General features: G+C 44.2%; 1 protein-coding gene across 3 annotated transcripts; it reads right to left on the reverse strand.

Annotated features, from left to right (window-relative positions):
• Positions 1-5,043: 5,043 nt before the first annotated feature.
• nacc1a (nucleus accumbens associated 1, BEN and BTB (POZ) domain containing a) lies at positions 5,044-25,272 on the reverse strand. 3 transcript variants are annotated; one of them, XM_083649493.1, is made up of 8 exons: positions 25,142-25,272; positions 21,369-21,522; positions 19,947-20,213; positions 18,743-19,304; positions 16,939-17,109; positions 14,353-14,458; positions 13,530-13,627; positions 5,044-8,808 (listed from the first exon to the last, which is right to left on the reverse strand). In XM_083649493.1, the coding sequence occupies exons 2-8, from the start codon at positions 21,492-21,494 to the stop codon at positions 8,498-8,500; spliced, it is 1,641 nt and encodes a 546-aa protein (XP_083505619.1). In that variant the 5' UTR covers positions 21,495-21,522; positions 25,142-25,272; the 3' UTR covers positions 5,044-8,497. The 3 variants fall into 3 exon arrangements, with proteins under 3 accessions (XP_083505619.1, XP_083505618.1, XP_083505620.1); XM_083649492.1 differs by lacking the exon at positions 25,142-25,272 and adding an exon at positions 23,980-24,274; XM_083649494.1 differs by lacking the exon at positions 25,142-25,272 and adding an exon at positions 23,355-23,455.
• Positions 25,273-27,220: the final 1,948 nt, after the last annotated feature.

Here is a 27,220-nt window from a genome sequence, read left to right on the forward strand (position 1 = left end):
ATCAAGGTAAGTTAAAAGTAAGTTTGTTTAAAATGTTAAAAAGTTTAGTAATAGCGTGTCTGTTAACCAGCTCTGTACTTTCCCTAGTTCGTCAACTAGTACATCCTGAATTCTGTCCTTATATTTGTGTGCCACCAGTATGGCCAATTAATCTGCATATAAAAACAAAGAACTAGAGCAGGCTGCTTTCATGTAATTTATATACAACATAAACAGCAGGGGGCCCAGCACGCTTACCTGGGGCAACCCACAGGTAATTGGCAACGCCTCAGACAGATGACCACCAACCTGAACCTGCTGGTCCTTTCCCGACAAGAGATCACCCAACTAAGAGCTGTGCCATGCATACCAATGGCTTTTAACATGGTCAATAAAATCCTATATGATTAACTGTGTCGAAGGCCTTTTGCAGTTCTAGAAGGACTAGACCGCACATATTCCCGACATCAATTTCCCTCCTTGAACACAGGTGACCTGTGTTTCAACTGGCATGATGAGGGTGAGGCAGAATTTTCAGTTTGGGGTGAACTGTTCCTTTAAGAAGTTTGAAGATTGACAAGTTCATTGCTTTCCGCATTTGAATAAGTTGTGAAGTCTAAAATAGATCTTCAATCATATCCCTGATGCAAACCATTAGGACATCTCTAAAAGGGATACAAAGGTTGACCAGAAGAAAAAGACGTGTATCTAACTCAATACTAGCCAAGTCGTCATCAGATAGATTTATTCAGAGTAACATGTAAAGTATATCCTGTATGTGAACAACACTATGAGAGAACACCGAGGCACAAGGGCGCGGGAAGCTGGGTGCGGTGGGTGCTGCAGCACCCCCTGGTGGCAAGAGATGTAATTTTTTTTTTTTTTTTTTTTTTACAGTGCACCTGAACGCAACATGCAAAATACCCACTGAATAAGTGTCCAAATGTTCATGTAATTCGGGCCAATACTCCATTTCTGTTATAACATTTCAGTCTGGAAGATATAATCTTTATGACTAAAAGGCTAAATGAATAGCTTAGAAAATGAATAGCCCTGGGGGCCCATGGTACTATTAATCCGGCCCTGGATATATGGGAGGAATAGCAGGTAGGCTATCACTGTCCCTGATTCCTGAGGGTAAATTGAGTAATGCTGCAGAGAAGAGAAGACACTGAATAATGACATCACAACAGTATAATCCTAATGTTAATTTAAAATTAAATATTCCTCTAAATATGGCTAAAAGTCCAAAAAAGGTGGGAGAGCGAATGAGGATTCCAACACAGCAGTGGGAGCAAGTGATGACATGGAGGTGAGTGAGAAAAGGTGACTGAATAATGACACAACAGTCTAATCTTAATGTTAACTCATTCATGGCCAGTTTAGGACTGCCAATATTTAGCACAGGCCAAAGATTTTCATAATTGTTGGTCATCTTTCAAGACCCACAGTAAATTATCTATTAGCACCAAAGTGATTTGCAATACCTCAAAATGAAGATGTACGTCTCTGGGTTCACCAGGAAAAAAAAAGTGAGCTTTTAGCATGTTCTGTACTCTACTTATTATATACACCCTGTTTTCACCAAAAAGGTCTCTCGGAGAAGAGAAACAGCAGAAAAGGCAATTTTTGTAAAAGACACAATCTCAGGCAGAACTTGCTCTCAATTCTTTTATTTTGAACTGTATTGACATCAGACATGTAAATATTATTCATTATGACACAAATGACAAAAAAAAATATATATATATATATATATATCGCCGCTGTCGTTCCAGGACCTCGAATTTCCAAAACAGAAACTTTTCAGGAAGTAAAAAAAACCTGTTTGCTCTTAAACTACTGAACCAAATGTCGTCAAAGTTGGCACATGTCTTAATTATAGTTAGTTTCCCGCTGAATGTGTCATTACTTTATAAATATCTGACCTGGATAAGCTCAAATGATGTTGTTTATATTATCAGTCCGACTTGGAAGCGCTTTTTCATGGCCAGTCAAGCGGGAGGCAGCCGCATCCTCATGCACGAGCCCCCGAGCCCCAGGCCGCGGGCGCGCGCGCAGGAGCAGCAGCATTGCCCCTCGCCTCTCATGGCCGATTTGGGGCTTTCGCATGGGGTGAGAAATAGTCTGACATAACGTAACGTTAACGTTACATTATTCTCGTCAGAAAGCACTCCGATTTGCATGTTAAAACAAGTTTGCAGCCTAGGAATAACTGGAAAACATTTGATTGATATATTAACGTCAGAGGAAGCCAGGATGAGTCAAAACGATATGAGAAATACACAGCGCGTCTGCCGTGTGTCTTTTCCGGGTTTAGTGTCCTGCGTGGGGGGATACACACGGAGGTAGGGGGGGGATTTCGAGGTTTGACTGACAGATTGAGGGCGAATGGCGTTACGAGATTTACTCACAAGCTCGTTTTAATGCTTTTCCATTGGTTGCATTTGTTAAAAACCACACAGAGACGTGAAGGGTGACCAATGGCATTGATTCATGACAAAAAGTAAGAAAGTGAAAAAAGTGACATTCGAGGTCCTGGCCCGACACCGACGATATATATATACATGAAGTGCTTTTTTTACATTCAACAATACAGTTTACTCAGTGTGAGTGAGTGTGCAGACAGACACACAGACACAGACACAGACACACAGACAGACACACACACACACACACAGAGAGAGAGTTCTGTCCACAGCTGCTGCTGGATCGCACCTCCTTCCCCCGCAAATTAGCATAGGAGGGGAACACCCATCTGGTCTGAGATCAGCGTCTAGCCTCCTCTGCCTCTGCTGCATCGTTTTCCTCCTCTCGTTCGGGCTGCCTGGGACGAATGCTGCGACACAGGAACGGGTCCGGCTTGGCTTTGGGACCAGGCGCTGGAACCGGATCGATCATGTTCGTCACGGGTTTGACTACTGCGAACAACTCAATCCAGGTTCGCCCTGCAGCAAGGCGAGCAGTGCAGCGCGCCGAGGGGCGTTTCAATGGCGTTTCTCCTCTCTACAAGGAAGCGCGTTTCTCTGTTTTTCCTCCTGCTCATTTCAAACAACAGCTGCGGTATGTGTTTGTTCACGTGTTGTCGGCTTGTCTATGAGGGCAGGGACCTGATAACATGTCACAGGCTGGGGAAGTGTTTGAACTACGCGCTGCACTAATAAAAACAAAAACACGTCAAACACGTCATTGGCTGGGAGGGCTATTCCTGATAACACGTCAAAGACGTCTTTGGCCATGAATGAGTTAATATTCCTCTAATCTGGCGACAAAGTGGCCTAAAATTTTCCGGCGCCCATGGTGGCTACGGCCTTGCAGCACCCCCTACCTAAAAGTACTCCAGCGCCACTGCCGAGGCAACTGTGTGTGATGTGTGCACAGCATGGATAATCAAAACAGAGATTGGGGGTTTTGAGACAATACAGGAACTTATATTTACATTGATGATATATGCATGATCATAATCACTCATTTTTAAGAATGATGGCAAGTTATTTCATAGGTGATCGCCAATTAATTACTCAACGATCAAATGCAGGGGTCAGTCAACCAGTGAGATCTCTTGGGCACATTAAATTTACTGTATTCCAGTGTACCGTCATTAATTCCACGCGTCCAATGAGCAGACTCGATACTTGGGTATTACAAATTTACAATCATTTTGTTGTCATTATCATGAAAGCCATCATCTATAACCAGATGACCATTTAACATCACAGTAAAAAAAGAGAAAAGAAAAAAAGAAAACAAGTATCCAGACAGAAATTGTTACAAATCTTTTATTAAGATATTCATTGTTTAATCCATGTTGACATTTTCTCTATGATTTTTATTTATTTATTTTACAGTTGTTAATGTGCAATTACCTTTGATAATGTTGGGTCACAGTTACAGGGCTTTCACAAAGTTATTGGCACTTGGAACACGGAAAGAACAGGATGAGCAGTATAGGAGGTCCACGGGCGCTACAGGGTTACAGAGGGCTAGGAGCAGGGGCAAAGACGTGGGCTGACCAATTACTGCACAGGTTTTTGAAAAAAGCTTTGTTTCTGGGTAAATATATACCTCATGCTGCGAGTGCACAACAAACAATCTGACCTCTATGTGTGCCTCTATATATAATATACAGTATTTATCTATACATGTATATATAATCATATTTATATATGTACTGTATAGTGAAAAAAGGGTTCCCCATGCCATGCCACGCCTTATCCATTCAAGTGTGTAAGTCTATGTGTGTTTGGAAGTCTAAACACATATGCTGACATGTACAGAAATGAGGACTTGCTGTGGACAATACTGAAAAACAAAACACAGATGGGAAAGTAGAAAACACTCAGACACCTTTTGCAGATGAACTGTGCATGCAGGATGACTTTATGGACACAAGAGAGTTTGAAGTTTATTTGCTATGGAGGTGCATTTGCCCCTGAATACTGACTACAGATCAGCATCCTCCTGACCCATACCTTTACTTTAGCTATTCATAATTGCTAAACTAATGTACCACCAAAGCCATTCTTTCTCAACCAGTGGGTCATGACCTAGAGGTGGGTCACAGGGATATTCTGATTGGGTCACATACATGTTACACTTGTGTGAACTGGAGCACTATGGACAATTCTGTTCCTGCTTGGCTGTTCTTTGCTTTTAAGCATTTTCTAGACATTTTTCACTTCACTTGCCTCAATGAGATTGAGCAAATTTTACACAAGAACTAATACATTTATGTGTATTATGACATGAATGCTGCTTTGTTTGTGATATTTCAGCTATGGTTGATGACTCAGAGATGGACTATAAGCTTTCAACTGTTACCAAGTAGCCAAATCTGCTAGTCCCACTTGGAAACTAGTTGGGCCTCGCTGCTTGTACTGTTGCTCTATTGCAGAGCTAACTTTACCCTACTGTCTAAGGGAAGAGGAGGGCTAGTACGAAGTGATCCATACAGTGTAGTTGCCTAACCGTTGCTTTGGATTTGAATGTCTCAAAATAAATGTCAAAGTTCCGTGTTATTGGCCCTGAATGCATGTCTCTTGGTCCTTTAACTCTGCACACAAAGCCATATACAACACTGGCAAACTTTTTTTTTTTTTATATCCCCTCACTTTGATAATTGTCATGCCTAGTTCCATTAGTTTAATTGACAAGATGTGGCATAGCTCCAAACTGCACAGAACTCTGCTGCTGCCAGGTTACTGTTGACTAAACACATATCATGCAATCCTACAGTAATACTGCTATTGAAGCTTTCCTACACCGAGTTCTTGTTAGTATTCGGGTCAACTCAGATTGGACTGATGACTTGTGACCAAAGCTCATTTTGGTCAGGCTCCAGGAACGTCATAGACAAAAGCCCACACCTGTGAAATACAACTCTCAGGTTTCACATTAGATAACAGCGGACCATGTTGTCTGTGAAAACCATCTTTAGGATTCAAATTTTTTATTGATTTTAACGGTATACATAAAGCATGATTTTACTTTGACTATTATTTTATTTAATGTTTTACTAATCACATCTGGCAAACACCAACCCAGTTGAAATGTCACAATAGAAAGAATGAAATGCCAAAGGGAGCAAGAACCTTGTACGGATCCACTTTGAGCTCTACATGTTCACATTTTGGGTCCCGATAGATAGAACCAATTGAGAACCATTGATCTCTAGGCAATTTAAGCCTCCACCGTCACGTTACAATTCAAACTCTCAACTATATGAGACATTTCTGCCACTGATTTGCCACTCTCGAAATCGCGTGAACAAACAGTGGAAGTGAAACGTGACACCGGCTACATCATGGAGGCCAAGACAGGAAGCAAAGCCACAAACACTCCTCAAAGGGTACCGGGGGTGGGGGTGAGGGGGGGGGTGAGGGTGGGGCGGGGGGTCGCTCATGCGTTGTCTATGATGTGGCTTCTACACTCAAGTGCAAACGAAGCTCACAGAGGTTTTGTTGCCAATTACCACAAGGTATTTTTGTTCTATTTCTCCTGGACAAATTAAGTAAACCCATCATCAATTTTGAGTGACGATGGAAAGTAGATGGAACTATAATGAATTCCTTTTCCGATTTATCTTTTTATTCAATGAAAAATGGGCAAATCAACTCAGTTGCCTTGAATAAGAAGCATTATTTATCTTCCCAAGTTTTTACAGTACACCTGTCTTCAGCAAAACAAGAATATTTCCAGAAAGGTTATTTACATTTAGAAGGAGAACGCAATCAGTGTTGTCTGGGACAGCATCACAGGTCTCCCTACGAACAACACTAACGCAAACCCAAACAACTTATCACCTTTTACAGCATCCTGCATCTGGAATAGTGAATCCTCTTTATCGACCTCAGGTCTGCAGGCCAACTAACCTGACTCTGCCAGACGGGTGCGTCTCTTGTGAACACAATACCGCCCCCGTCTGGCAGAGTCAGGTTACAGGCCAACATGCATTCAAAAGGATTCTCGCAAACAAACTTGCACATAAAAACGTTAAACGTTGACATCTCGGATGTTTCAGCAAGACAAAAGCAGGTACAAAAAGACAAAATTAATACAAAAGGCGTGGGCTGGGCTCTCCCACACTAATCATAATCGGAAGCATCCAGCAACAGATGTCAAGAACACTTGGGATTCAGCTCAACAGTCTTCTTGATTATTTACATTAGGAGTTTGTGCCACTCGCGTAGAAGAAAAACAGGCAGACGTGAAAAACGTCATATGTCACCTAAAGGGGTTCTTTTGCTACACAACATATATCATCCCCTTTCTAAAAGGTGCATGAACCACTGGTTCATCTGGTTAAGGTGCGGAAACCTCCCTTCTAGCTCTCATTAAAGGTGCAAAATCATTTCCAACTCCAAAGTAAAACTGTCAGCCATTTTGGAATTTCCATAATGAGGAGGTGGTATTACAACCATGGAAATACTGTACATAAGATACGAGCATAAACCACATAGTGAAACACACAACCACACAATACAGAGACTCTCCTCCTTAAGCAAATAACGATATCCCACACATACCCACACATGCGGACAACAGCATAACTCCCGATTTGCTTCAATCAACAGTGCCTCCTCCTTGATCACTCTTCTACCCGCCAGGCCTCTGCTTACTGGTTTCAATTAAAAGGCACGCTCCAATATTCCATAAATATTCCCGGTGACTTTTGCATTTGCACAAAATGTCAGTAATTTCTTTACATCCTCATTTTTAACACTTTTAACACAAAGAAGAGGCTAGCCAAGTAGTCAGGTCAACAGAAGCTTTGCGTTTCTACACTTAAGCGATGATGAAAATGTTGAGGAAAAGGTTTTTTAGCTAGGGTGGTAGAAGTTGCACCTTCACAACCTACCAAGAAATAGTTACCATGGTCAACAGTCGAGCCATCTGAATCAGTCTCATCATTTCTTATAGGCTAGTGAACAGAAGATGAAATGTTTCAAATTTAGCAGTTCAACTGCTCTTTCCATCACTCTGTGCGCTGTCAAAATAAAGATACAAAATAAACGACTAAGGGTCCTATTAAGACTACTCTTATACCACATTTGATGCAAAAATAGCGCTTTTCCTTATTTGTCAAGACCTCTCTTTGCAAAACTGCTGCTTAAAATACAATAAAACATGATCGAGATTTTAAAACAATCCCTCTGGCTCTCTCTGCTCACACCAGTCGTAGGCATGTGCGCTTGTATAAATATATTTTGTCTTCTAAAAATATGACCATCTTTTATTACTTGTTCCCCTTTAATTTTCTTCACAATCGTCGCAGTAAAAAGCTTTTTCTCCTTCTCTCTTCTGGATCGTTGCCGTGGTTACAGACGGGGAAACATGCGAAAATTTCAGAAAACGGAGAGGGATGAGATATATAGGACGCTGCACAGTGAAACACTTTTGGGTGTGATCGATTTTCTCTGGTCTCAGGGGGCGGCGGGCGTGGAATACTTGGGGGTGGTGGGTGGAAGATGCGAGGGGATGGAGAGGGAGAGGAACCAGTAGTGTTATTTATTTATTCCTTTAGATATTTAGTTCCTTCTCCGAGGCTGGAATACAATTTGTCAGGCTGGCACCGAGAGCAATGCCACCGACGCTTACATTCATTATCCTAACCACTTTTACTCCCAATCTGTCCATCCATCCAGCCACCCCTCCCTCCTCACACTTCACTGGCACCCCCACTTTAGGGAATGTAATTAATATGCGACAGTGGATGATGCACGTACACACCTAAAAAAGACAAGGGGAAGCAGAGGGCGAGTGGAAGAAAACAAAACACCCTCTCCCCTTCCTCATCGAACCCCATTGCACAGTCGTGAAGCGAAAACGACGACGACGACGATGATCGTTTTCACTTCCTGGTTACAGCAGGGTAACGACCACTGTTTACCCTAGCAACATAGTATAGACAGTCAGGTGTGAGAGATCAGCGCGGGGCCAAAGAGTGAGGGGGGCGAGCACAATAGGGGAATACTGGTATATGTGTCATCATATTTCAACCTTCCCCCGGACATTATGCTCAAAATAACGGCCCTCCATCCCCGCCCACACCTGGTAGCGATTCGCCCGAAGAGCCGCCGGACTCCACGCCAGCACCGCCGGCGGCCTCCAGGGAGGCGGGGTCGAACGCCGGCTCCGCCCCCAGGGTGTCGTCCTCCATCTTGACAGCGTCGGGCAGGAAAGCGGAGTAGGCGTCGCTCTCGGCCATCAGCAGCTTCAGCTTGGGGATCCAGCTCTTGCGGACAACGCGCCGCGCGTTGGTGCACATGTCGGCCGCAATGGCGTTCATCTCGCTCTCTTTGAAGCTGGTGGCAAAGTTCTGGCAATAAACTGACGGGGAGAAGGAAAGACAAGTGTCAGGGTTTAGTTTAGTTTAGTTCAGTCAATTTAACATATACAATTCAATAGAAAGAAAGCAAACAAAAAATAAATAAATAAGAAAACAATAAGTCATTGCTTGTGAAGCATTGACGAAACCAAAATGGGTTAATTGTGACCGAAAAGGTGTAGGCCGAAGCCTTCGCTTATAGCGCCTACCCTTTTTACATTAAATATTTTTTATAGTTCCCTGTGGATTTATATGGTGAAAGTAGAAAATAAATAGATAAACAAAACAATGGATATGTAGATGTGTATATAGTGTATATAGTGTACGGTATATATATATATACTGTATATACACACACACACACACACACACACACACACACACACACACACACAACATAATCATAAATACTAAAACAAGGTATCAAACACAAACAAAATATCTATATACTACAAGCTCATAATCTATCCTGAGTTTTATATTTGTTGTTAATATTATTAAAAATTAATATAATAATTTGTATAAAATTGTTTTACACATTTTCATTTGCTTTTCCAGTCCATTCCATAATTTAACTCCTTTAACTGTTAGACATCTGATGATGATCTGCTGATTGGGCCCTATGCAGTAATTCCTCAGATCAGAACTGCAAGCAGGGACGCCAAAAGAACCTGAACATGTCCCATAGCAGTTCCTTAACCACCTACTTGCCACAATGCCCTGAGCTTCTATCTATTCTCACCAAACACCACGCAGCTCCAACCAAGCATGCAGAACAGGAAAAAACATGAAAAATCCCTGACGAATTCTAGAATCACTCACAATAAACATCCCAATATTACCAAGCCTGACAACGTCCCCTTCAGGGAATTACAAGTGGGGCCACGGCACACACAAACACAATGCTGTTTGACGAGGAAAATACATCCTAGATCCAGAAGAACTATACTTATTGGATGTCTCATCAACTGCAGTTGAATGATGTCCTTCTCAGGGTGGGTTCTTCTACAGTCCCACATCCCATCAACTCAGGTGAACATAGAAGAGCAGAGACCTCAATTAGGCTGCATTTACACCGCAGGTCTTGATGCTCAGATCTGACTTTTTGCCTATATCCGATTTTCTTGACCTTCTGCTTTGATGCATATTATGGTTTGAATCCTATTATATGATTAGTTGTCTGCTTTGTGCCCCCAGATTGGTATGACACCAGCAAACCACTCATCATTTTGTCTCTCTCCCAACTGTTTTCGGAATGTGTACACATCTATTGCTGCATTTTCTTGTTGAGCGTTTTCTCAATGTGGTCTCCTTCTGCAAAACATTATGTTTTTAATGTTCTCTAGTAAAATAATCATTCCTTTTAATGTGTGGTGCCCAGCCACTTTGTACATTTCTGTTGATGCAACAAACATCTGGCTCCTCTTGTTGGGAGTTTTATCCTGTGTCGCACAATTAATCAATCACTATAATTGTTCCAGTCACATTTTCAAGATCAGATGTGAATTTCACCCTCATCTATGAATTTACATATCATTACTGTTGGGTAAAAACCTTGTATCTCCAAAATGATTTGTTTTTCTCTCTTGCTCTCTCCAAACGGTTTTCAGGAAGTGGGAGGAAAATGGGGAGGAAGAGCTTAACCACCATGCAATTTGGTGTTTATTGTAAGGGGTTTTAATACCAAAGGTGGTACAATTTCCTAAACTCACAGAGGAGCATCGAATCCTTCAGCTGGTGTGGGGGGGTGGGGGGGTGGGGGGGGTACCAAAATTGGAGTTACAAGGTTTTCATATGGCAAGAGCAACATGCTATTCCTACAGTCTTGCACAGGCAAATACTAATAAACTATCCCCAAGCTAGGAATCAGAAAGCTAATTTAGAGTGATACATATTTGCGGGACTCCCGCAGGTCCTGCAGGTCCTGGCACAGATTTTAGAGGTGCGCGTTTCTTTTTATTAGCTATAGGGAGGCGGTTACATGAGCATGTGCCAGCAGAATGATGCAAACAGTTACATTGTAAAGGAGCAGCTAAAATACTTGTCTTGCTGGCTCTCTTGTGTCAGCCATGAAACTTTATGTTTTTTCATCTTCACAAATCAAGCCTGAACAAATGCTGGAATAATAGTTTAAATGGTGGATTTCTTTTTAAGATCATAACTGAACTTCTCAACCAAATATAGTATTAACCCTCCTAAACATAAACTTTGAATAAATACAGGCATACCAACATTAGACTGTGAAAAAGAGGGAGATTTACTGGGGTATTAGCAAATACCCACACACACATAAATAAATAAATAACTAAATAACTAATTAACTAACGATCTAAATAAATAAATAGATAAGAATTGTGAGGTCCGTTAAAGCTCCATCAGTGATGTGCCGCCTTGTCGAAAAATGCTTGTGCTACCCTATCTGTAAAGGGGAGACTTGTGAGGCATCCATACAACCCATTTTCATTCAGATATCTTGAGGTGAGAGATCAAGGGACCCCTTTGAAAATTAGCCTAACTCCCGACAAGCTAGCATGAAATGGTTGGTAGCAATGCGTTAGGTCTTCTAGTTTCATATGACAGCAGATACTTCACTCTGGCTTTCAAACTGAGCCTGCTACAGTCATTAGATTGAAAGATTAACTCATTGAGTGCCATGGACGTCTTTCGACGTCCAATTAAATAGTGACGTAGAGTGCCACGGACGTCTTTCGACGTCCAATGCGTTTTTTGACGGTGGGACGTCGATCAAAGCCTTCCGCATCTCCTGTACAACTATTATAGCTATTGGAGGTCTATAACCTATTTTACAGAACCCTTAGGTGGCGACAGTGCTCTCCAGGTTAACAGAAAGGCAGAGAAAAACAGAGAATAAGTCGTTGGGCAAACGGAAATCGCATCGCATCCGTATGCATCGATATGCATGAAGCGTTTTAACGTTAGATGTGCCTGCAGCAGCAGCAGCCAATCTGCTCCCACAATTGAGCTCCTCCATGTCCGCTGCAACAGCCTAATCGCATGATCAGCCGTGGAGTTGTTTTTATTCTCAACTGGAAGCATAGGAGCCGGTGACAAACACACGCGGAAGCTGTAAAAAAGCTGGATGTCGCGACGCGCACCCTTCACAGTGCAGAGCAAACTCAGCAGAGAGCCACCTCCCATAAGGAGGAGTGTGCAGTTGAGAGGGGAGGGGGGGGGGGGGCTTATCTCAGCTTCTAGAAAAAAAAGGCTCTTTTTTGTTAAATCAAGCTATCTTCTCCGGCTGATAACTAAAGAACGGAAAATGATATCAATAAACCTGTTTTTGCTGATGATAGAAAAGAGTCTCATCGTTCTTTTTGCGTGTTCATTGTTTACATAGTAATATCACACAATATTCTGTGGGCCTCGAGAAATCACTGAAAAAAGCTCTGAAACTCTGGCACTGGGAGCGTCCGTTCTCCAAAAGTGGCTGGCACTCAATGAGTTAACGGGAGAAATTACCAATCGGGAGCACAGCAGCAGAAAGGGTTAAAAATAGGGAGACTCCCGTGAAAATCACGAGTGCTGGTGGCAGGTATGTACAGGACAGGCTTGTGCACATATCAAGGATAACAGGATCTCACCCACAGCGTAATACTAACTATAGACTGAAGAGTGAAGACTATTCCCTTTGTCAGCTGTAGAGTATGTGCACATGTGCGATGCATGTTGCAGGCTGATGATGTTGCAGGCTCCATCTGGGCCCTTCTTGATCTAACTTCGTCTCTCTCTTTCCTTATATATAAAAAAAAAAAAAAAAAAAACTAACCAACCTTGTACCACTAACCTAAACTTGTACCACTGTTCCTTCAGAAGCTGTAGTTGTCATAGACTGTGCTCCATAGTTGATTGTTCTATTGCAGACAAAAATGTGTTATTGTAAGTCGCTTTGGATAAAAGCGTCTGCCAAATGACGTAATGTAATGTAATGTAATGTAATGTCATGCATGTACAGTATATAGTCTGCTGTATATGTTATGCATATCGTGTATGTGAGGTCATGTGGCTCGACAACGAGTCATGTGTTGTGCTCAGCACTTCAGACCAATCAGTCGGTCAAAAAAAAGAAAAGAAAGGACGACTAAAACCACTTAAAGCTAAAGATCTGACTTACAGATCCATCATGCACTTCTGACCCACAAATGTACTCTTCATAATTCCTGTTGACTGGCTTACTTATCTATTCTCTTGTGTAAAGCCTCCAACGGTAAGTTGCTATTGCCCGTTCTGAAGCAGCATGGGTACATACTGCTAGCCTGATTAAACCCAGCCTCCACATGACCTGCTCTCAGACCTGTTCTCAGTGACTGGGAACTCTGAGAGCAGATCACGTGGGGGCTGGGTTTACCTAGGCTAACATACTGCACTATGGGAGGACCAAAGGGCCACAGTTACACCATCTTGTTCACTGGGTCTGTCTCAGGGTGAATGTCGCCCTCTAGTGGTCTGCATGAGTTATTAGCTTTATTCTCTGATCAATATCTAAGGGAGGTCATGCACAAGTAGCAACTGATTACACATCTGTATTCTTATCCTAAATGAGCCTAAACAGAGATATATTTAACTGAGCAGCTGATCTCAAACATCATGTCCAGCCATCTATGTGCTTTCTATGTGCTTTTACATTTATTAAGTATTCCCATCTACATGTATCCAACATCACAGGCAAAGACACTTGCACAGACAGACAAACACGTGTGCTTACATTTGACCGCATGCAGCACTCTGTTGTCCAGGGGCTTGCGGCTAGGGTCATTGGTGGAGGAGCGGATGCCTGTTCCACAACTGTTGGCCAGAGTATTCCTGAAACAGTAGAGTAAGAATGAGTTGTACAGAAGAGAACAAAACAAAACTGGGTGTTATTATCCTATAGCAATCAATATATATATTTATTTTTATTAAAACAAAGCTATTATCTTTACAGACAAGACAACTCTCAGAACTAGACCCCCCCCCCCCCCCACACACACACACACACACACCAGGGTTCCCACACCTTAAACATCAAAATCAAGGATTTTCCATGCCAATTCCCTCAAATTCAAGGAACCAACATGGCATAGTTTTAGACACAGATCAAGGTTAATTACTGTTACAACACTGAAAATGTTATAATGATAACGAGCAGGCTTTACAGAAGCTCACAGACAATTGAGAGAGAGAGAAAGAGGCTTGAATGTGTGAAGATTTCTCAACTGTGCTGTGCTAGTGATGGCAGACCACATACAGACACGCAGAACTTATCCCATTTACTAAAGTAAAAGCTAATGTAATAGCTTCAATTTTTATTCTTGCATAAAATATTAAAATTCAAGCAGTTTCAATTACCTACGTCTATTTTCAAAGACTTGCAAGGCCTTGGATTTTTCTCTCTCTCAAATTCACAAACTTTCAAGGAGCCGTGGGAACCCTGACACACACACACACACACACACACACACACACACACACACACACACACACACACACACACACACACACACACACACACACACACACACACACACACACACACACACAAAACGAACCTGTCGAAGAAGGCAGCCAGCAGCCTCCTCAGCAGCACCTTGTGTCTGGTCCCGGCACTCACGTGACAGTTCATTAGCTGGGCTCGCGATATGTACACAGAAGTACCTGGGGAATGTGCACAACATCAACAATCCACAAAGAAGAACCTGGGGAATGTGCACAACATCAACAATCCAAGTTCCGGTTTAACGTGACTTATTGTTGCAGCTTGCCATTTCCTTTGTTATACTCTTTGGCTGCAGAGCCGAATTATAAACTGGAAACTGGAGTATGTTATAAAAGTTATAAATATAGTCACGTTATAAACAACTAACCAACGCTGGGAGTCCGTATGGAAACAGTGTTACTCGAAATGGTTAAAAGTTAAATCAATTTGGTCATTTAGTGGCATTTTACTGCCATGTAACATAGCTAGCTAGCCGCTAACATTAGCCACAGTAGGCTGCACACTGCGCACTTAAAGGGATATTTATTGACGAGATTTCTGCCAAGTTGGACCTGATTAGTGATTTGCTCTGTTCGCCCAGACGGGTGTCAAGCTGTCAGCAACAAGGCTGGGAGGATCACACCGGAAGAAAAACACATAGGCATCATGGCCGCTAGAAATAAGGTGGATTGGGGTTCTGTGTTTGTGTGTCATGTAATGGATCTACTCTCTCAGGCCATTACTGTTTGCAGTTCTAGTGATAAATCAGCAGCAGGGGATCCTAGAGTGAGAGATTGTACTATGCATTGCAGCTGTAGATTGAGAATAAGGAAGTTGTGCTTTAAATTAGTTGAATTTAATAAATGAGTTGTAGCATTGAGTCTTACGGCTTTGAACGAACGAACGAATGCGCGCGCGCACACACACACACACACACACACACACACACACACAGACACATGCGCACGCACAGTTTGCCCACCTTTTCATATGCAGAATAGCTATACGAGGTCTTTTAATCATTGAAATACAGAATTGCATTTGGGAATACACAATATGTCTTCTCTTCTTGCTCTTTTGACATTTAAATAATAAACTACCTTACTCTAAGTGCTAGCTGGCCAATGGTAGTTGTAGCTTTCCTTCTCTTTCTCTCTCTCTCACACACGAGATAGAGTGCAAGGCATGTAACCCTGGCCATAAGGTAATACAGACATAGTCACAGGATGTCCTTGACATGTCTAATATTAAGTTCACAGAGTCACATGGTCAATGCTGCTGCCTTATCTGCATGCCAATGCCAAGCTCAGTCATTTGAGGACAGTGTCCTGTAACGTGTATATACATCACTGCCATTGGCCTTGCTCTGTCCCTACAATCATCTACTGTAGCTGTAGTTTACATGCATGTATATGGATGAGTTGTCTTTTTTCCCTTCATAGACATGTGGGTCAGTCAGGTACTAGTTTTGCTTGCCAGATTATCTCCGTTTTGCGCCGTACCAGTGCAGGAGATAGTCTGGCTGGTCTTACTCTCACTGTGGTCTCGCGGAAAAAAAAAAGTTCTGTTATCTTTACAACCATCCACCGACAGTACCAAGCAGGCCTGCTTCATTGCACAATCCAAATCTTCGTCAAAATGTGCCATTTTCAGCGTGTAGCAACGGTGGAGGCATTTGAGAGCGACCACAGAGTGACAGCGGAAAGAAAATCAATAAATGGGCGGAGCCGGTCAGAGCCAATGGCAGAGCTTACAGGGAGCAGAAAGGGATTTTCGTAAGGCAGATGTTATACCTGCAGCCTGTTTCCAGGCAGGCAAACTAGTCAGGTACTGAATTAGTGTCCAGGACTTTGATACGCTTGGATGTGTTTATCTCAAAGGCCAGAATAGTTAACAGACATGCACGCACGCGCGCACGCACGCGCACACACACACACACACACACACACACCTGAGACTAGGGGTGGGGGAAAAAATCGATACACCACAGTATCGCGATATTTTGCCTGACGATATTGTATCGATATTGCAAAAACAAAAACAAAAAAAACCTTTTTTTTTTTTTTTTGCAGGCCATGCCAGGCCACCGGGCTACTATAAACTTTAGTTCCAAGGCCAGCAGTAAACAAACGGTAGCATATTTTCATTTTGTTTTAACAGTAACAGTTTTGTCATAACAGTAATTTACAAATTCCCCAGTTACTGAATGGGCTGCACAAGATGTTTTGTGTAAGTGAAGTGAAGTTGCAAAAACTACCAGTACAGTAGTCCACACACACATCCAGTTAAGGTGGACTGTAAGTAGACTCTAACAAACAGTTCAGTTTGTCAGGTGCATGCAACTATGACATGACTTTATGAAAGTTGTTGCGTCTGTCTACTTGACAATGTTGCTGCAATAAAATGGTTGAAGTCAGATGTACAGACTGAAAAATTGTTCTTATATAAACCAGATGTTGACAAAGTTTTCCTTTGGGGACATCATTTGCAGTTGAAAATGTAAGAAATCGCAATATATCGAAATATTGCAATATTCAATATATCGCAATATCGATATATCGCAATATCGAAAATATCGCAGTATCGCAATACTATCGTATCGTGACTCAAGTATCGTTTCAGTATCGTATCGTGGGCATCTGGTGATTCCCACCCCTACCTGAGACTAGCTCTAGTTTCTCCGCGGGGTCTCCCTCTTCGTACAGTTTGGGGTGGCAGCGGTGGCCGATCTGCGTGATGAGTTCTGTGGGCAGACACGTGAGGTCTCTGCCTCGCATCCGACCCCGGGTCTCCGTGTGGTCCGGGAGGGCCTCCACACGCTCACCAGCAGCTGAAGACACACACAACCATAAACATGACAATACAAACAAACTCATCACATTTAGACAGAGAGAGGAGGTATTGTGATTATAGTATACCATGCCAGCTTAAGTCTGGTTTCTCTCCCTTATGAGACCATGTTGGGGGGAGAAAGCAGGGGATCTAAGTTTTCCCTGTTTAGACACCAGAGTAGAAAAACACAGATCTGTCACATAAGAACAAAAAAGAATATGAGCGGGTGTAAAACCAACCAAAACTTTGCTCCACATTAAAATTAGGACTGGGTTAAAAAATATATATCTATATATCAATATCGAAGATGCAGATATTCATTTGTAGGGGTGGGACAAAATATCGATGTGTATCGATTGTGATCCTCTTGTGATACATTATCGATACACTAGCGTCGTATCATCATACGATATACCATATGGTGACATTTATTCTGAAATGTGTCTTTTTTGCATTCATTTGTGTGTGTGTTTTTGTTTTCTGTAAAGTTAATTTGCACAGATTGGAAAGATTCTAGTGAGGCATGATTTTGTATCCTTCCTTTAAACATTTCAACTTCACGTGGAGTCGTGGCATTGTAGTCAGTGTGTGTGAAAGAGGCATTATGCAGTGTGTGTTAAAGAGGCACTATGAAGTCTGCACTTTGTTAAAGAGGCACTATGCAGTCTGCACTTTGTTCTACATTGTTTTATGTCAATTCTGTGAATACGCAATTCCTGCTTTTTGACTTTTTAGGCGTATTTCTCACCTCTTCAGTTACACAGATATGATGTATCGTACATATAATTTCTTGCAATGTATCGATCTTTGCAGAATCGCTGTATCAGGATACCATCGTTATCGAGGGCCACGTATTGTGATAGTATGGAGTTACTCTGTGATTCCCACCCCTATTCATTTGAAGGAACTGATTAATAAATCCCAATATCGATTATTTTAACCCATTGATACCTGATGCAGCATTTGCGTGTATATCCCTCATTTGTGTGTGTATCCCTTAAGACCACGGTATCAATGGGTTAATATAATGCCTTTTCCCGTGGATGCTTGAAGCTTTATCCCTGTTAGACCCGTGTGGTTTAGTTCTTTGCGCAATGAGATCTCGTAAACATTACTATTTGTAATAATGCACCAGGTTAGAGCAGTGGTTCTCAAGGCTTTTCACGTCAACCGCTAAACTGACACAAATTAGACCACGGAACCCCATTTGATAAAATTTTGTCCCAGGGTCCCCCATTTGAGAAGATTTTTGCTTTTAGATGAAACCCATGACCAAAATACTTACTTACTGTCGGATGGAATAATTACTTAGAATAAAGTATTCCCCTTTTGCTGGGGACCCCCTGGAAGCCCCTCAACGACCCCTGGGGGTCCCCGGGCCCCGCTTTTTAGAATCACTGGGTTAGAGGGTTCCTTGTACAATTTACAGCATTAGTTCTATTGTCACTGAAATATTGATATCGAATCCAATCGGAAATTGCCAATCGAATAGAATTGCGACCTTGTGTATCGGAATCGTATCCAATTGGGAAATCCGTGGCGATACACGGCCCTATTAAAATAGACGTTCCCACTCTTGCGGGTGCCATTGAGTTATCATTGAGTATACTTGTGTGTGTGGCGTCCCTCACCTGCGGCGCCCACGTTGAGCATGCTGTACATGGTATACATGTTGCAGATCTGCCTGTACTGCTCTTCAGCACTTTCGTCTGTGCCCTCCTCCTCTTCCTCATCATCGTGGTAGCTGATGGGCGAGTCGCTGGCATACGCGCTCATGGTGCCCGGGCTGGCGCCCTCTGATGCGCCGGGTGCCGCCGCAGAGCTCCCGTTGGTGGCGCCCATGCCCATGGCCAGTCCCAGCGCTCCGGGGCTCTGGATGGCGCTGCCCCGCACCGCCTCCTGGGAAAAACGGGCCACCTTCCGGACCCCTCCTCCAGAGCCGCCTCCGTCCCGGCTGCTGCCCCCCTCCCACAGCCGCTTGGCCACGGGGGTGCAGACCACCGAGTAAGGGGAGGCCGCCTCCGGTTGGCTGGCCGGCTGCTCCGTCTTCACTCGCGACACCAGGGGGAGCGGCGTCAGGCAGGAGGCGGGCCGGCCGGCGCTCCCGCCCGTCTGTGTGACCGGACTCTGGGGCTCAGAGGGCGGGGCCTCCTCACTATGCAGGCCCTGGGAGTCACAGCTGGGGGAGGAGACCTGCAAATTCAGGAGGAAATCAACATTGTGTCAATGTCCGCCTTCAAGAGTACACTGTATGTACTACATGGTACTGCATATACCAACAGAAAAACAAATACTTTACGTTTGCGCTTATGTTTATACTTGCCGAAGTTATGAATAAAAACTGATCTGTAATCTGAATCAGTCGGTCTGAAAGTGAGGAAAACAGTTATTCCTTGCTGGATGTTCCTCTTCTGCATTTGACCAGCACCTCACAGACTTTAATCTTAGAATAGTTTTATATCCTCCCCGCTACATGTCAGCTTCGCAATGAGATTGCGGAATGCTGAACTTTGATCATCTCGCCAGCAATTGTGCCCGCATTATAAAGTAGCTGCATCCCATTTCTATGCCTTGCACTAGGAAAGAGTGGGTGGTTCAAAGCGATCAAAGCAGAGCTATACCCTGTGTTTGTTTGAGAGAGAGAGAGAGAGAGAGAGACAAAGACAGAGAAATGGGGAGAAGGAACACTACAACCAGCATTGGCCAGCTAGCAAGCAGGGTAGAGTAAGGTAGTTTACTATTTAATGATTCAAGGCAATTTAAACTGCGCTCTACCCTCTGTAGCAGCTATTCTCCTTTTGTACCACACGAGTGGCATTGCTAGCACAGCCTTACCTTGAGGAAGAATTCGGTGCCTTTTTCCATAATCTGTTGGATCTGGAGGAAGCCTGCGGTGTACATGAGCAGGAACTGGTCCCCCACCGTCATGCTGAGCCGGCCCGTGTAGCAGAAGGCCAGGATCTGCTGGAAGCTCTGGGGCTGCACGGCCGGGGGCAGCTCCACCACGCCGGGGCTCTTCCCTAACCCACCTCCACCAGTGCTGCTGCTGCTGAACAGGTCCCGGAAGTAAGAGCTGCTGGCGGCCAGCACCGCTCGATGGGCCTAAGACACAGGAAGGGTGGCTGAGTGTGGCCCTTTGGAATTCTGGAGAATAGCATGTTTACACTGTTTGGACTGCTGGTTTTGGGGTATTTACTTGTTAGGCCTTTTCTGCTCTTGACTGAGTGAGTTATAATGAGTGAGCGGGTCAGAACATTTCAACGGGATACAAGCTAAAGCTGGGATCAAAGCTGAGACCTTCCAGTAACATGAGTGTTTTTCTAACCGTGCCTCCACCCTAGCTGCATCTTTACATACAATAGCTTTTTGACCGACGGTTATGAAGGAGGTGGAAACGGGTTAGCTAGACGTGGGATTTGAAACTGCACAAATCAAGTTATTCCTTCTTGTCCCGTAGAGAGACAAACTGGCAAACAGTATCCAAGATTATCTTTCTCTCTCTTTCTTTTTAGCATTTTAACCTAAAGTTTGGGTGAGATAGTGGGGAGAAGAGATGCAACACAGGTGCTGGGCTGGATGCAAACCCGTGATTTTGCCACGATCTAAACAACAACTTGCTGTCCTTGTCCTCTAACCCACAGCGCCTCACCTTGAAGGCATCTTGTGCTCTAACCCACAGCGCCTCACCTTGAAGGCATCTTGTGCTCTAACCCACAGCGCCTCACCTTGAAGGCATCTTGTGCTCTAACCCACAGCGCCTCACCTTGAAGGCATCTTGTCCTGTAACCCACAGCGCCTCACCTTGAAGGCATCTTGTCCTCTAACCCACAGCGCCTCACCTTGAAGGCATCTTGTGCTCTAACCCACAGCGCCTCACCTTGAAGGCATCTTGTGCTCTAACCCACAGCGCCTCACCTTGAAGGCATCTTGTCCTCTAACCCACAGCGCCTCACCTTGAAGGCATCTTGTGCTCTAACCCACAGCGCCTCACCTTGAAGGCATCTTGTGCTCTAACCCACAGCGCCTCACCTTGAAGGCATCTTGTGCTCTAACCCACAGCGCCTCACCTTGAAGGCATCTTGTCCTCTAACCCACAGCGCCTCACCTTGAAGGCATCTTGTGCTCTAACCCACAGCGCCTCACCTTGAAGGCATCTTGTGCTCTAACCCACAGCGCCTCACCTTGAAGGCATCTTGTCCTCTAACCCACAGCGCCTCACCTTGAAGGCATCTTGTGCTCTAACCCACAGCGCCTCACCTTGAAGGCATGGCCCTTCACCACCACGGAGACATCGCAGTAGAGACCTTGCAGCCGCTGCTCATTCAGACACTCCAGCACATTGTTGCCAAAGTTAGGGATCGCCATCTGGAGGGTCTGGGCCATGGTGCGCCGACGCACACCACCACAGGGTCTAATAGGCAGAGAGAGAGAGAGAGAGAGGGAGGGAAGGAATGTTTAACAATTGTGACACATGTAATCACCGGATGAGTGGGCAATGTGAGAAAGTGTAACAATGCTTTATTAAAAGACAGGAAATTCAAGGTTAACTGCCCGTGAGGCAGATCACAGCTGTTAAACAGCGTGCCGCCATCATTTTACATTCAAATATGAGATCAAAGGTCAAATCTTTGTGGACTGAAACAAAACTATGCCAGTTGAGGAACATGACTCTTATATTCATGGAGAGTATAAAATGACTGACTGGCAAAAAGCCTGATTATTACTAGGCCTAGTCATTCACAATCAAATCTAATGTAATGTAAAATATAGGAATTTCTAAGTAGGAATTAGATCCTACTAGGCAAATGCAACTAACATAGACCAAAACGTCTTCACAAATTCCTATTGGCTGGCTCAGGGATATTGTTTTTGAAACATTTTGTTGTAGATAATCTACACGGCATTAATCCGATACGTAATGGAAGCCTTACTGTATGTTTTATTGCCAGAAGCGGGCTGTGTGAAAGCCTTTTTATGGAAATACCTGTAAATCCCTACTCAAACCAGAATGCCTGTTTTTACACATGCATACATACATACAGTTGAGTTCAGATACAGGCTTACACAGCAGTGTGTACATGCATAGCTTCATTGAAGATAATGTTCACACGGATGCTATACCACTTTAAATGTGTGTATAAATGCACGCGCCACACACACACACACACACACACACACACACACACACGACGGTGGATGATACTGTGAGAATTTGAGTCAGAATGACTGAAGCCCAGTCTGTGTGAGGCATACAACTGACTGACCGATGAATAGGGATGGCGGGTATTGCTTTGTCTTTTTTCCCGATACGGTGCTAAAACGATAGTTCTAAAACGGTACCAGTGCCTAAACGGTGCCTGAACCAATACTTTTTAAAATGTAAAGTGGATTTGTGGATTTTCTTTAAGAGGATTTCAAGCTCATTTTCAGCCCATCATATGTGACTTTAAACAAATTAATATTTTGCACTTTGTCATTTGTGATTGTTTTTCTGTGTTGCTTTGTCTTCTACTACTGATGTGACTTGCACTAAGTCAAATTCCTCATTTGTAATCTGATTACTTACTCTGGCTAAAGTGAATCTTGAAGCTGCACGCACCTTCACAACGATGTTAGTGAAGGTGCGTGCGGCGCCGGTTTCAGAGCACCGGGGGGAGGGGGGTATTTCACTCAGCAGCTCGGGCATGGCACCGAAATTAGGTACCTAAATCTGCGTGGCAATTTGGTCTGGTAAGTACCGGTTGTAAAGGTACCGCTATGATAGTGGGACTGGTGGGTATCGGTACCCAACCCTATCAATGAAGGCTGGAGTGAACCGGCCCATCATATCCAAAGCTCTTCATTTGGTACCTAGCCAAGCTTCAGGGTGAGGAGAAATGCTCTCTTTGTCTCTGCCTCTCTCAAGCTCCCTCTCCCTCATACTAAAACACAGATGCGCACACACAAACTCAAACAAACCCACAAAAGGCACACTGACTCACACACACACATTAGACAATACTGCTTGTTTACAGTTTGGCAAGCGAGCCGCAGTAAGCACACATGCGCACACACACACACACACACACACACACAGACACACACACACACACACAGCTGAGAGAGCAGGGTGTGTTTGCACAGTTTGCCCTGAAAGTGAGAGAGAATGTGACTGTGTGTGTGTGTGTGTGTGTGTGTGTGTGTGTGTGTGTGTGTGTGTGTGTGTGTGTGTGTGTGTGTGAGAGAGTGAGTGTATTTATGCACCGAGGAGGGGCAGTGGGGCCTGCAGAGAGGGTTGTTCTTGGAGAGGGATCATCTCAGGTCCTTATTCGATTAAATATATAGGTTAGAGAGTATAGCAACTCAATCAGATGAGGTTCACCCTAACTCACCCGGATGGTGGCTTATAGATCTCATACCAAGCAGCAAAGTCAGCCTAGAGAGAAAAGTAGGTCAAACATACTCAAAGAGCCAAGTCTTTTCATAGGAAGCTTAAAGAATGTTTTGCTAGCATGCGAAGGGCTTATGATATGTTATGATGGGCTGAGTGTCAACATATTTCAGAACTTTATATTAAGAATGGAACAATAGTTTCCAGTCTGTCCAGCTCCAAGTATGAAAACAGCGGGGGGGCTAAAGTATTTTACACTGCTATGTATGTGTATCATTATTGGTACAGCTGGCACTCTCTCCCTCTAGGCATTTCCTGGTTCTCATGTGCCCATGCCTGCCTGCTGCAATATGGCTAGCAATGCTATTCCTCTCAACACGTTGATCTCCTCATCACAGGCGAAGAGTCGAGCTATCAAAGCACAACCATGCTTCAGTTTCAAAACTTCAAAACGCCCACTATTCATACTGAAGTTAGCAAACAGTTTACAGTGCATACCTCGTGAGTGTTGCTGGCGACTGCGTGCGTCTGTCTCGATGCAGAAACGGTTTATGAACGGAAAAGGATGCCCCGGGTCGGATCGAGCGGAACAGATAAGGAGATCTTTACCGCACCGGGGGTGACCGCGCCGTGTGCCAGTCTACCCGGGCGGAGTGCTCCACTGCTGGCACCAGTCTGGGAACAGGAGGGGGGTTTGGGGGCGACACGGGATGGCAGAAAACCCCGGTGATGCCCCTGGCTGGCTGAGGGATAGCGACGGTGTGTTTACGTGCTGTCAGAAAGAAGGTACTCTAGCTAGTATATTCGTCCAATTCCGCTCCAGGCAACAAAGACGGTCCGAAATGTGTCACCCTTTCTCCCCTGAAATGTTTGATGCCCTCCCCTATCTGCAGCGGGCCTATGGAGGCAGGCTGCTAATAGCTAAGCTAACACTGTTAAATATTTTGGGTTCGCCCCATCCACCTCATGCACACTCGCTCTCTCACACACAGCCCGCAGCACAATTTCAAACGGTTCTGCGATAACGTTACGAGTCCCCCTTAAAAAAACTAAACACTTGATGCCTACACCGGTTGTCAAGCTCAAATGTGACTTATTTAAATAATTTGGTGATGGGGGAAATCGCTCCCCCTGCCATTCTCCATTTTACCGACATCAACAGGTCATCCCAGGACACGCAGCAGCTGAGGGCGAGCCAGACGGAACCAGTGCGGCACGGAGCGGGGGGTGGGAGGGGAGCACAACAAGGCACAATTCTTTATAACCCAAGTGCTGGCGTGCCAAAAAAACTGACTGTCAATGCATTTTCGCTTTTTTTGTGAGATGAATTTTAACCATTACCAGCACTGTACTCCTCGCTGAAATACCCTTTACCCCTGTATGGATACGTTGGAAGAAAGCCTTAGCAAACATAATAAAGTTTATGACTGTGCCAGCCAGCCTGGAACCCATCCCCCAAGTCGCATACCTACCTAGCGCAAAGAAGCAAAACTTTGCCCTATATCTGCTGAATCGTTCATATCAACCCAGATCCCCCGTGCTAACTGGGGACACACCGGCTGGCACAGACACCCCTCCCCCTCCTCCTCTGCCGCTGGTGGATCCTCAGACGACCCCGGCAGGGCGCCTCGCACAGCGGCAGAGACAGACAGACACTCACCCCCTCGCTGCTGGGAAGTTGATGCAGAGCGTTTCAATGGAGGGCACACAGCGCTCTCTCTCTCCGCTTTCCCTTGCTACAGGCAGCCATTCATTGTGAGCAGCAGAACGCCGATAGCAGAGCCATCGAGGGCGGTACAGTATCCCAGGGGATTGCGGAACACAGAGTCACTGATCGTACAGAGCAGCAGAGGAGGAAGACAAGCATGACGCGGCTCGTCATTCAATCGCATGATCGTACAGAGCGCAGCCTCAATTTGGGGAGACCTATCCCACGGCGTGGACTGTTTGCGCATTGGCACAGCAACAGCAGCACAGACTGCAAAGAGAGACACCGTCTCTCTCTCTCTCTCTCTCTCTCTCTCTCTCTCTCTCTCTCTCTCTCTCTCTCTCTCTCTCTCTCTCTCTCTCTCTCTCTCTCTCTCTCTCTCTCTCTCTCTCTCTCTCTCTCTCTCTCCCTCTCTCCCTCTCTCTCTCGCTCCCCCCCCCCCTCTCTCCGCATATATGCGAGTGGAATGGGGAAAGTAGGCCGTGTTTAACTTGGGTGAACTCGGTGCGCGCACATATTACAAAGTAGGCATAAGGCCAAGCCGCGCCCTATAAACTGAGTATAAGTGAAACCTTTTGTTTGGTATGTTGCAATATCACACCTATCCGTATACAGTATACCATGCCATATAAAGATCTGCCAGTGTCCGTATACAAAGTGACGGCCTATATGCTCAGCAAGATATTCATCCATATAGCACCACAAGTCCATTATGTGTATGCATTACTTCTTGTGTGATATTTATTCATGCATTAATTCATACTGTGAAGTTGGAACTTAAGCACATCAAATACGTATACAACCATACATATTTCATATGCCAAAAGTAGGCTACACATATGCAATTCTGGTGTTGATGCATTTATGAATAAATGACTTCAAAATAACCTGATATACCATGCATGACTGCAATGACATACTGAATATGTATAACATGGGAATTGGTGATGATGGGGAAGGCCCTGTCTCCCATAGTGTATAGATTTAGGAATGACCAAAGGAACCCCACTCTGGGTTAGGCTATAGGCTCATAAAGGGTTACCATTTTGGAGATATAACTGATATAATTGCTTTAGAAGTGATCAGCAAAATCTTAAACTCAATTCTGAAAGTAACAGGTAGCTAACCGGTGTACTAGTGATGCCAGCATTGGAGTAATGTGATTTCTTCTATTCACAGTCACACCAGCTGAAGTCTTGCTGCAGTCTGCAAGCTGGAGGTGTTGTGAAGACCTTTGATTTGGCTGATTTAGGCTGCAACAGTTGCAGCATTGTAGACACGATGAAATACAACTGTGAATGACTTTCTAAGTTAAGTTAAGTTATCCTTTATTTATCCCCATGGGGAAATTCATCCTCTGAATTTGACCCATCCTAGGAGCCTTCCTTGAAGTAGGAGCAGTGGGCAGCCGCAGTGGACCAACTCCAGTCAAGGGCACTGACGGTGGGAGGAAACCGGAGCACCCAGAGGAAACCCACACGAACACGGGGAGAACATGCAAACTCCACACAGAAAGGACCTGGGATGGACCGGGGTTCGAACCCCGGACCTTCTTGCTGTGAGGCAACAATGCTAACCACTGACCCACTGTTCGCCGTTCTATACATTGCTTAGTCTATATTGCTTAGCTGACTTTACACTGAATGTACAAAATATTAGTCCACAGAGCTCTACACCATAATTGTCTCAAAGCTTAAAAATCCTTGTCTGACTCATCTGTTTCTCCTTCTCCTCCTTTGTGGTTGGTATAGATTTAATAGGCGAAATTGATGAAGGATTTTGGCTTTTACCTGGATTCAACTCATCAGCATACTTCATGAAAAGATAAGACTTGTCCCTGATGCTTTGTACTTTCAGAGCACACTATCTGATTTGCATCAAGCAAAATCAGCTAATGTCCCAACTGAATGATCTGGATTTCACAGATAACTGTGCTTAAAGCAGGAAATATTGTGTCTACAGATGTTGAGGCCAGGAGGAGCATGTAAATAGAAAAAAGTATGGGATCTAAAATTGAGCCTTGGAGAATCC

The sequence above is a fragment of the Poromitra crassiceps genome (assembly GCF_964638095.1).
Source record: "Poromitra crassiceps genome assembly, chromosome: 13".
In the NCBI taxonomy this organism is placed as follows: Eukaryota; Metazoa; Chordata; class Actinopteri; order Beryciformes; family Melamphaidae; genus Poromitra; species Poromitra crassiceps.

What these genes read in the sequence shown, in the direction of transcription:
- nacc1a (XM_083649493.1), bottom strand. Translation starts at nt 21,494, where the DNA reads ATGGCCCAGACCCTCCAGATGGCGATCCCTAACTTTGGCAACAATGTG. An exon ending in GCTCAACGTGGGCGCCGCAG is followed by an intron (nt 17,110 to 18,742) that starts GTGAGGGACGCC and finishes GTGTGTCTTCAG; the next exon opens with CTGCTGGTGAGCGTGTGGAG. An exon ending in GAAACTAGAGCTAGTCTCAG is followed by an intron (nt 14,459 to 16,938) that starts GTAGGGGTGGGA and finishes CACATTCCCCAG; the next exon opens with GTACTTCTGTGTACATATCG.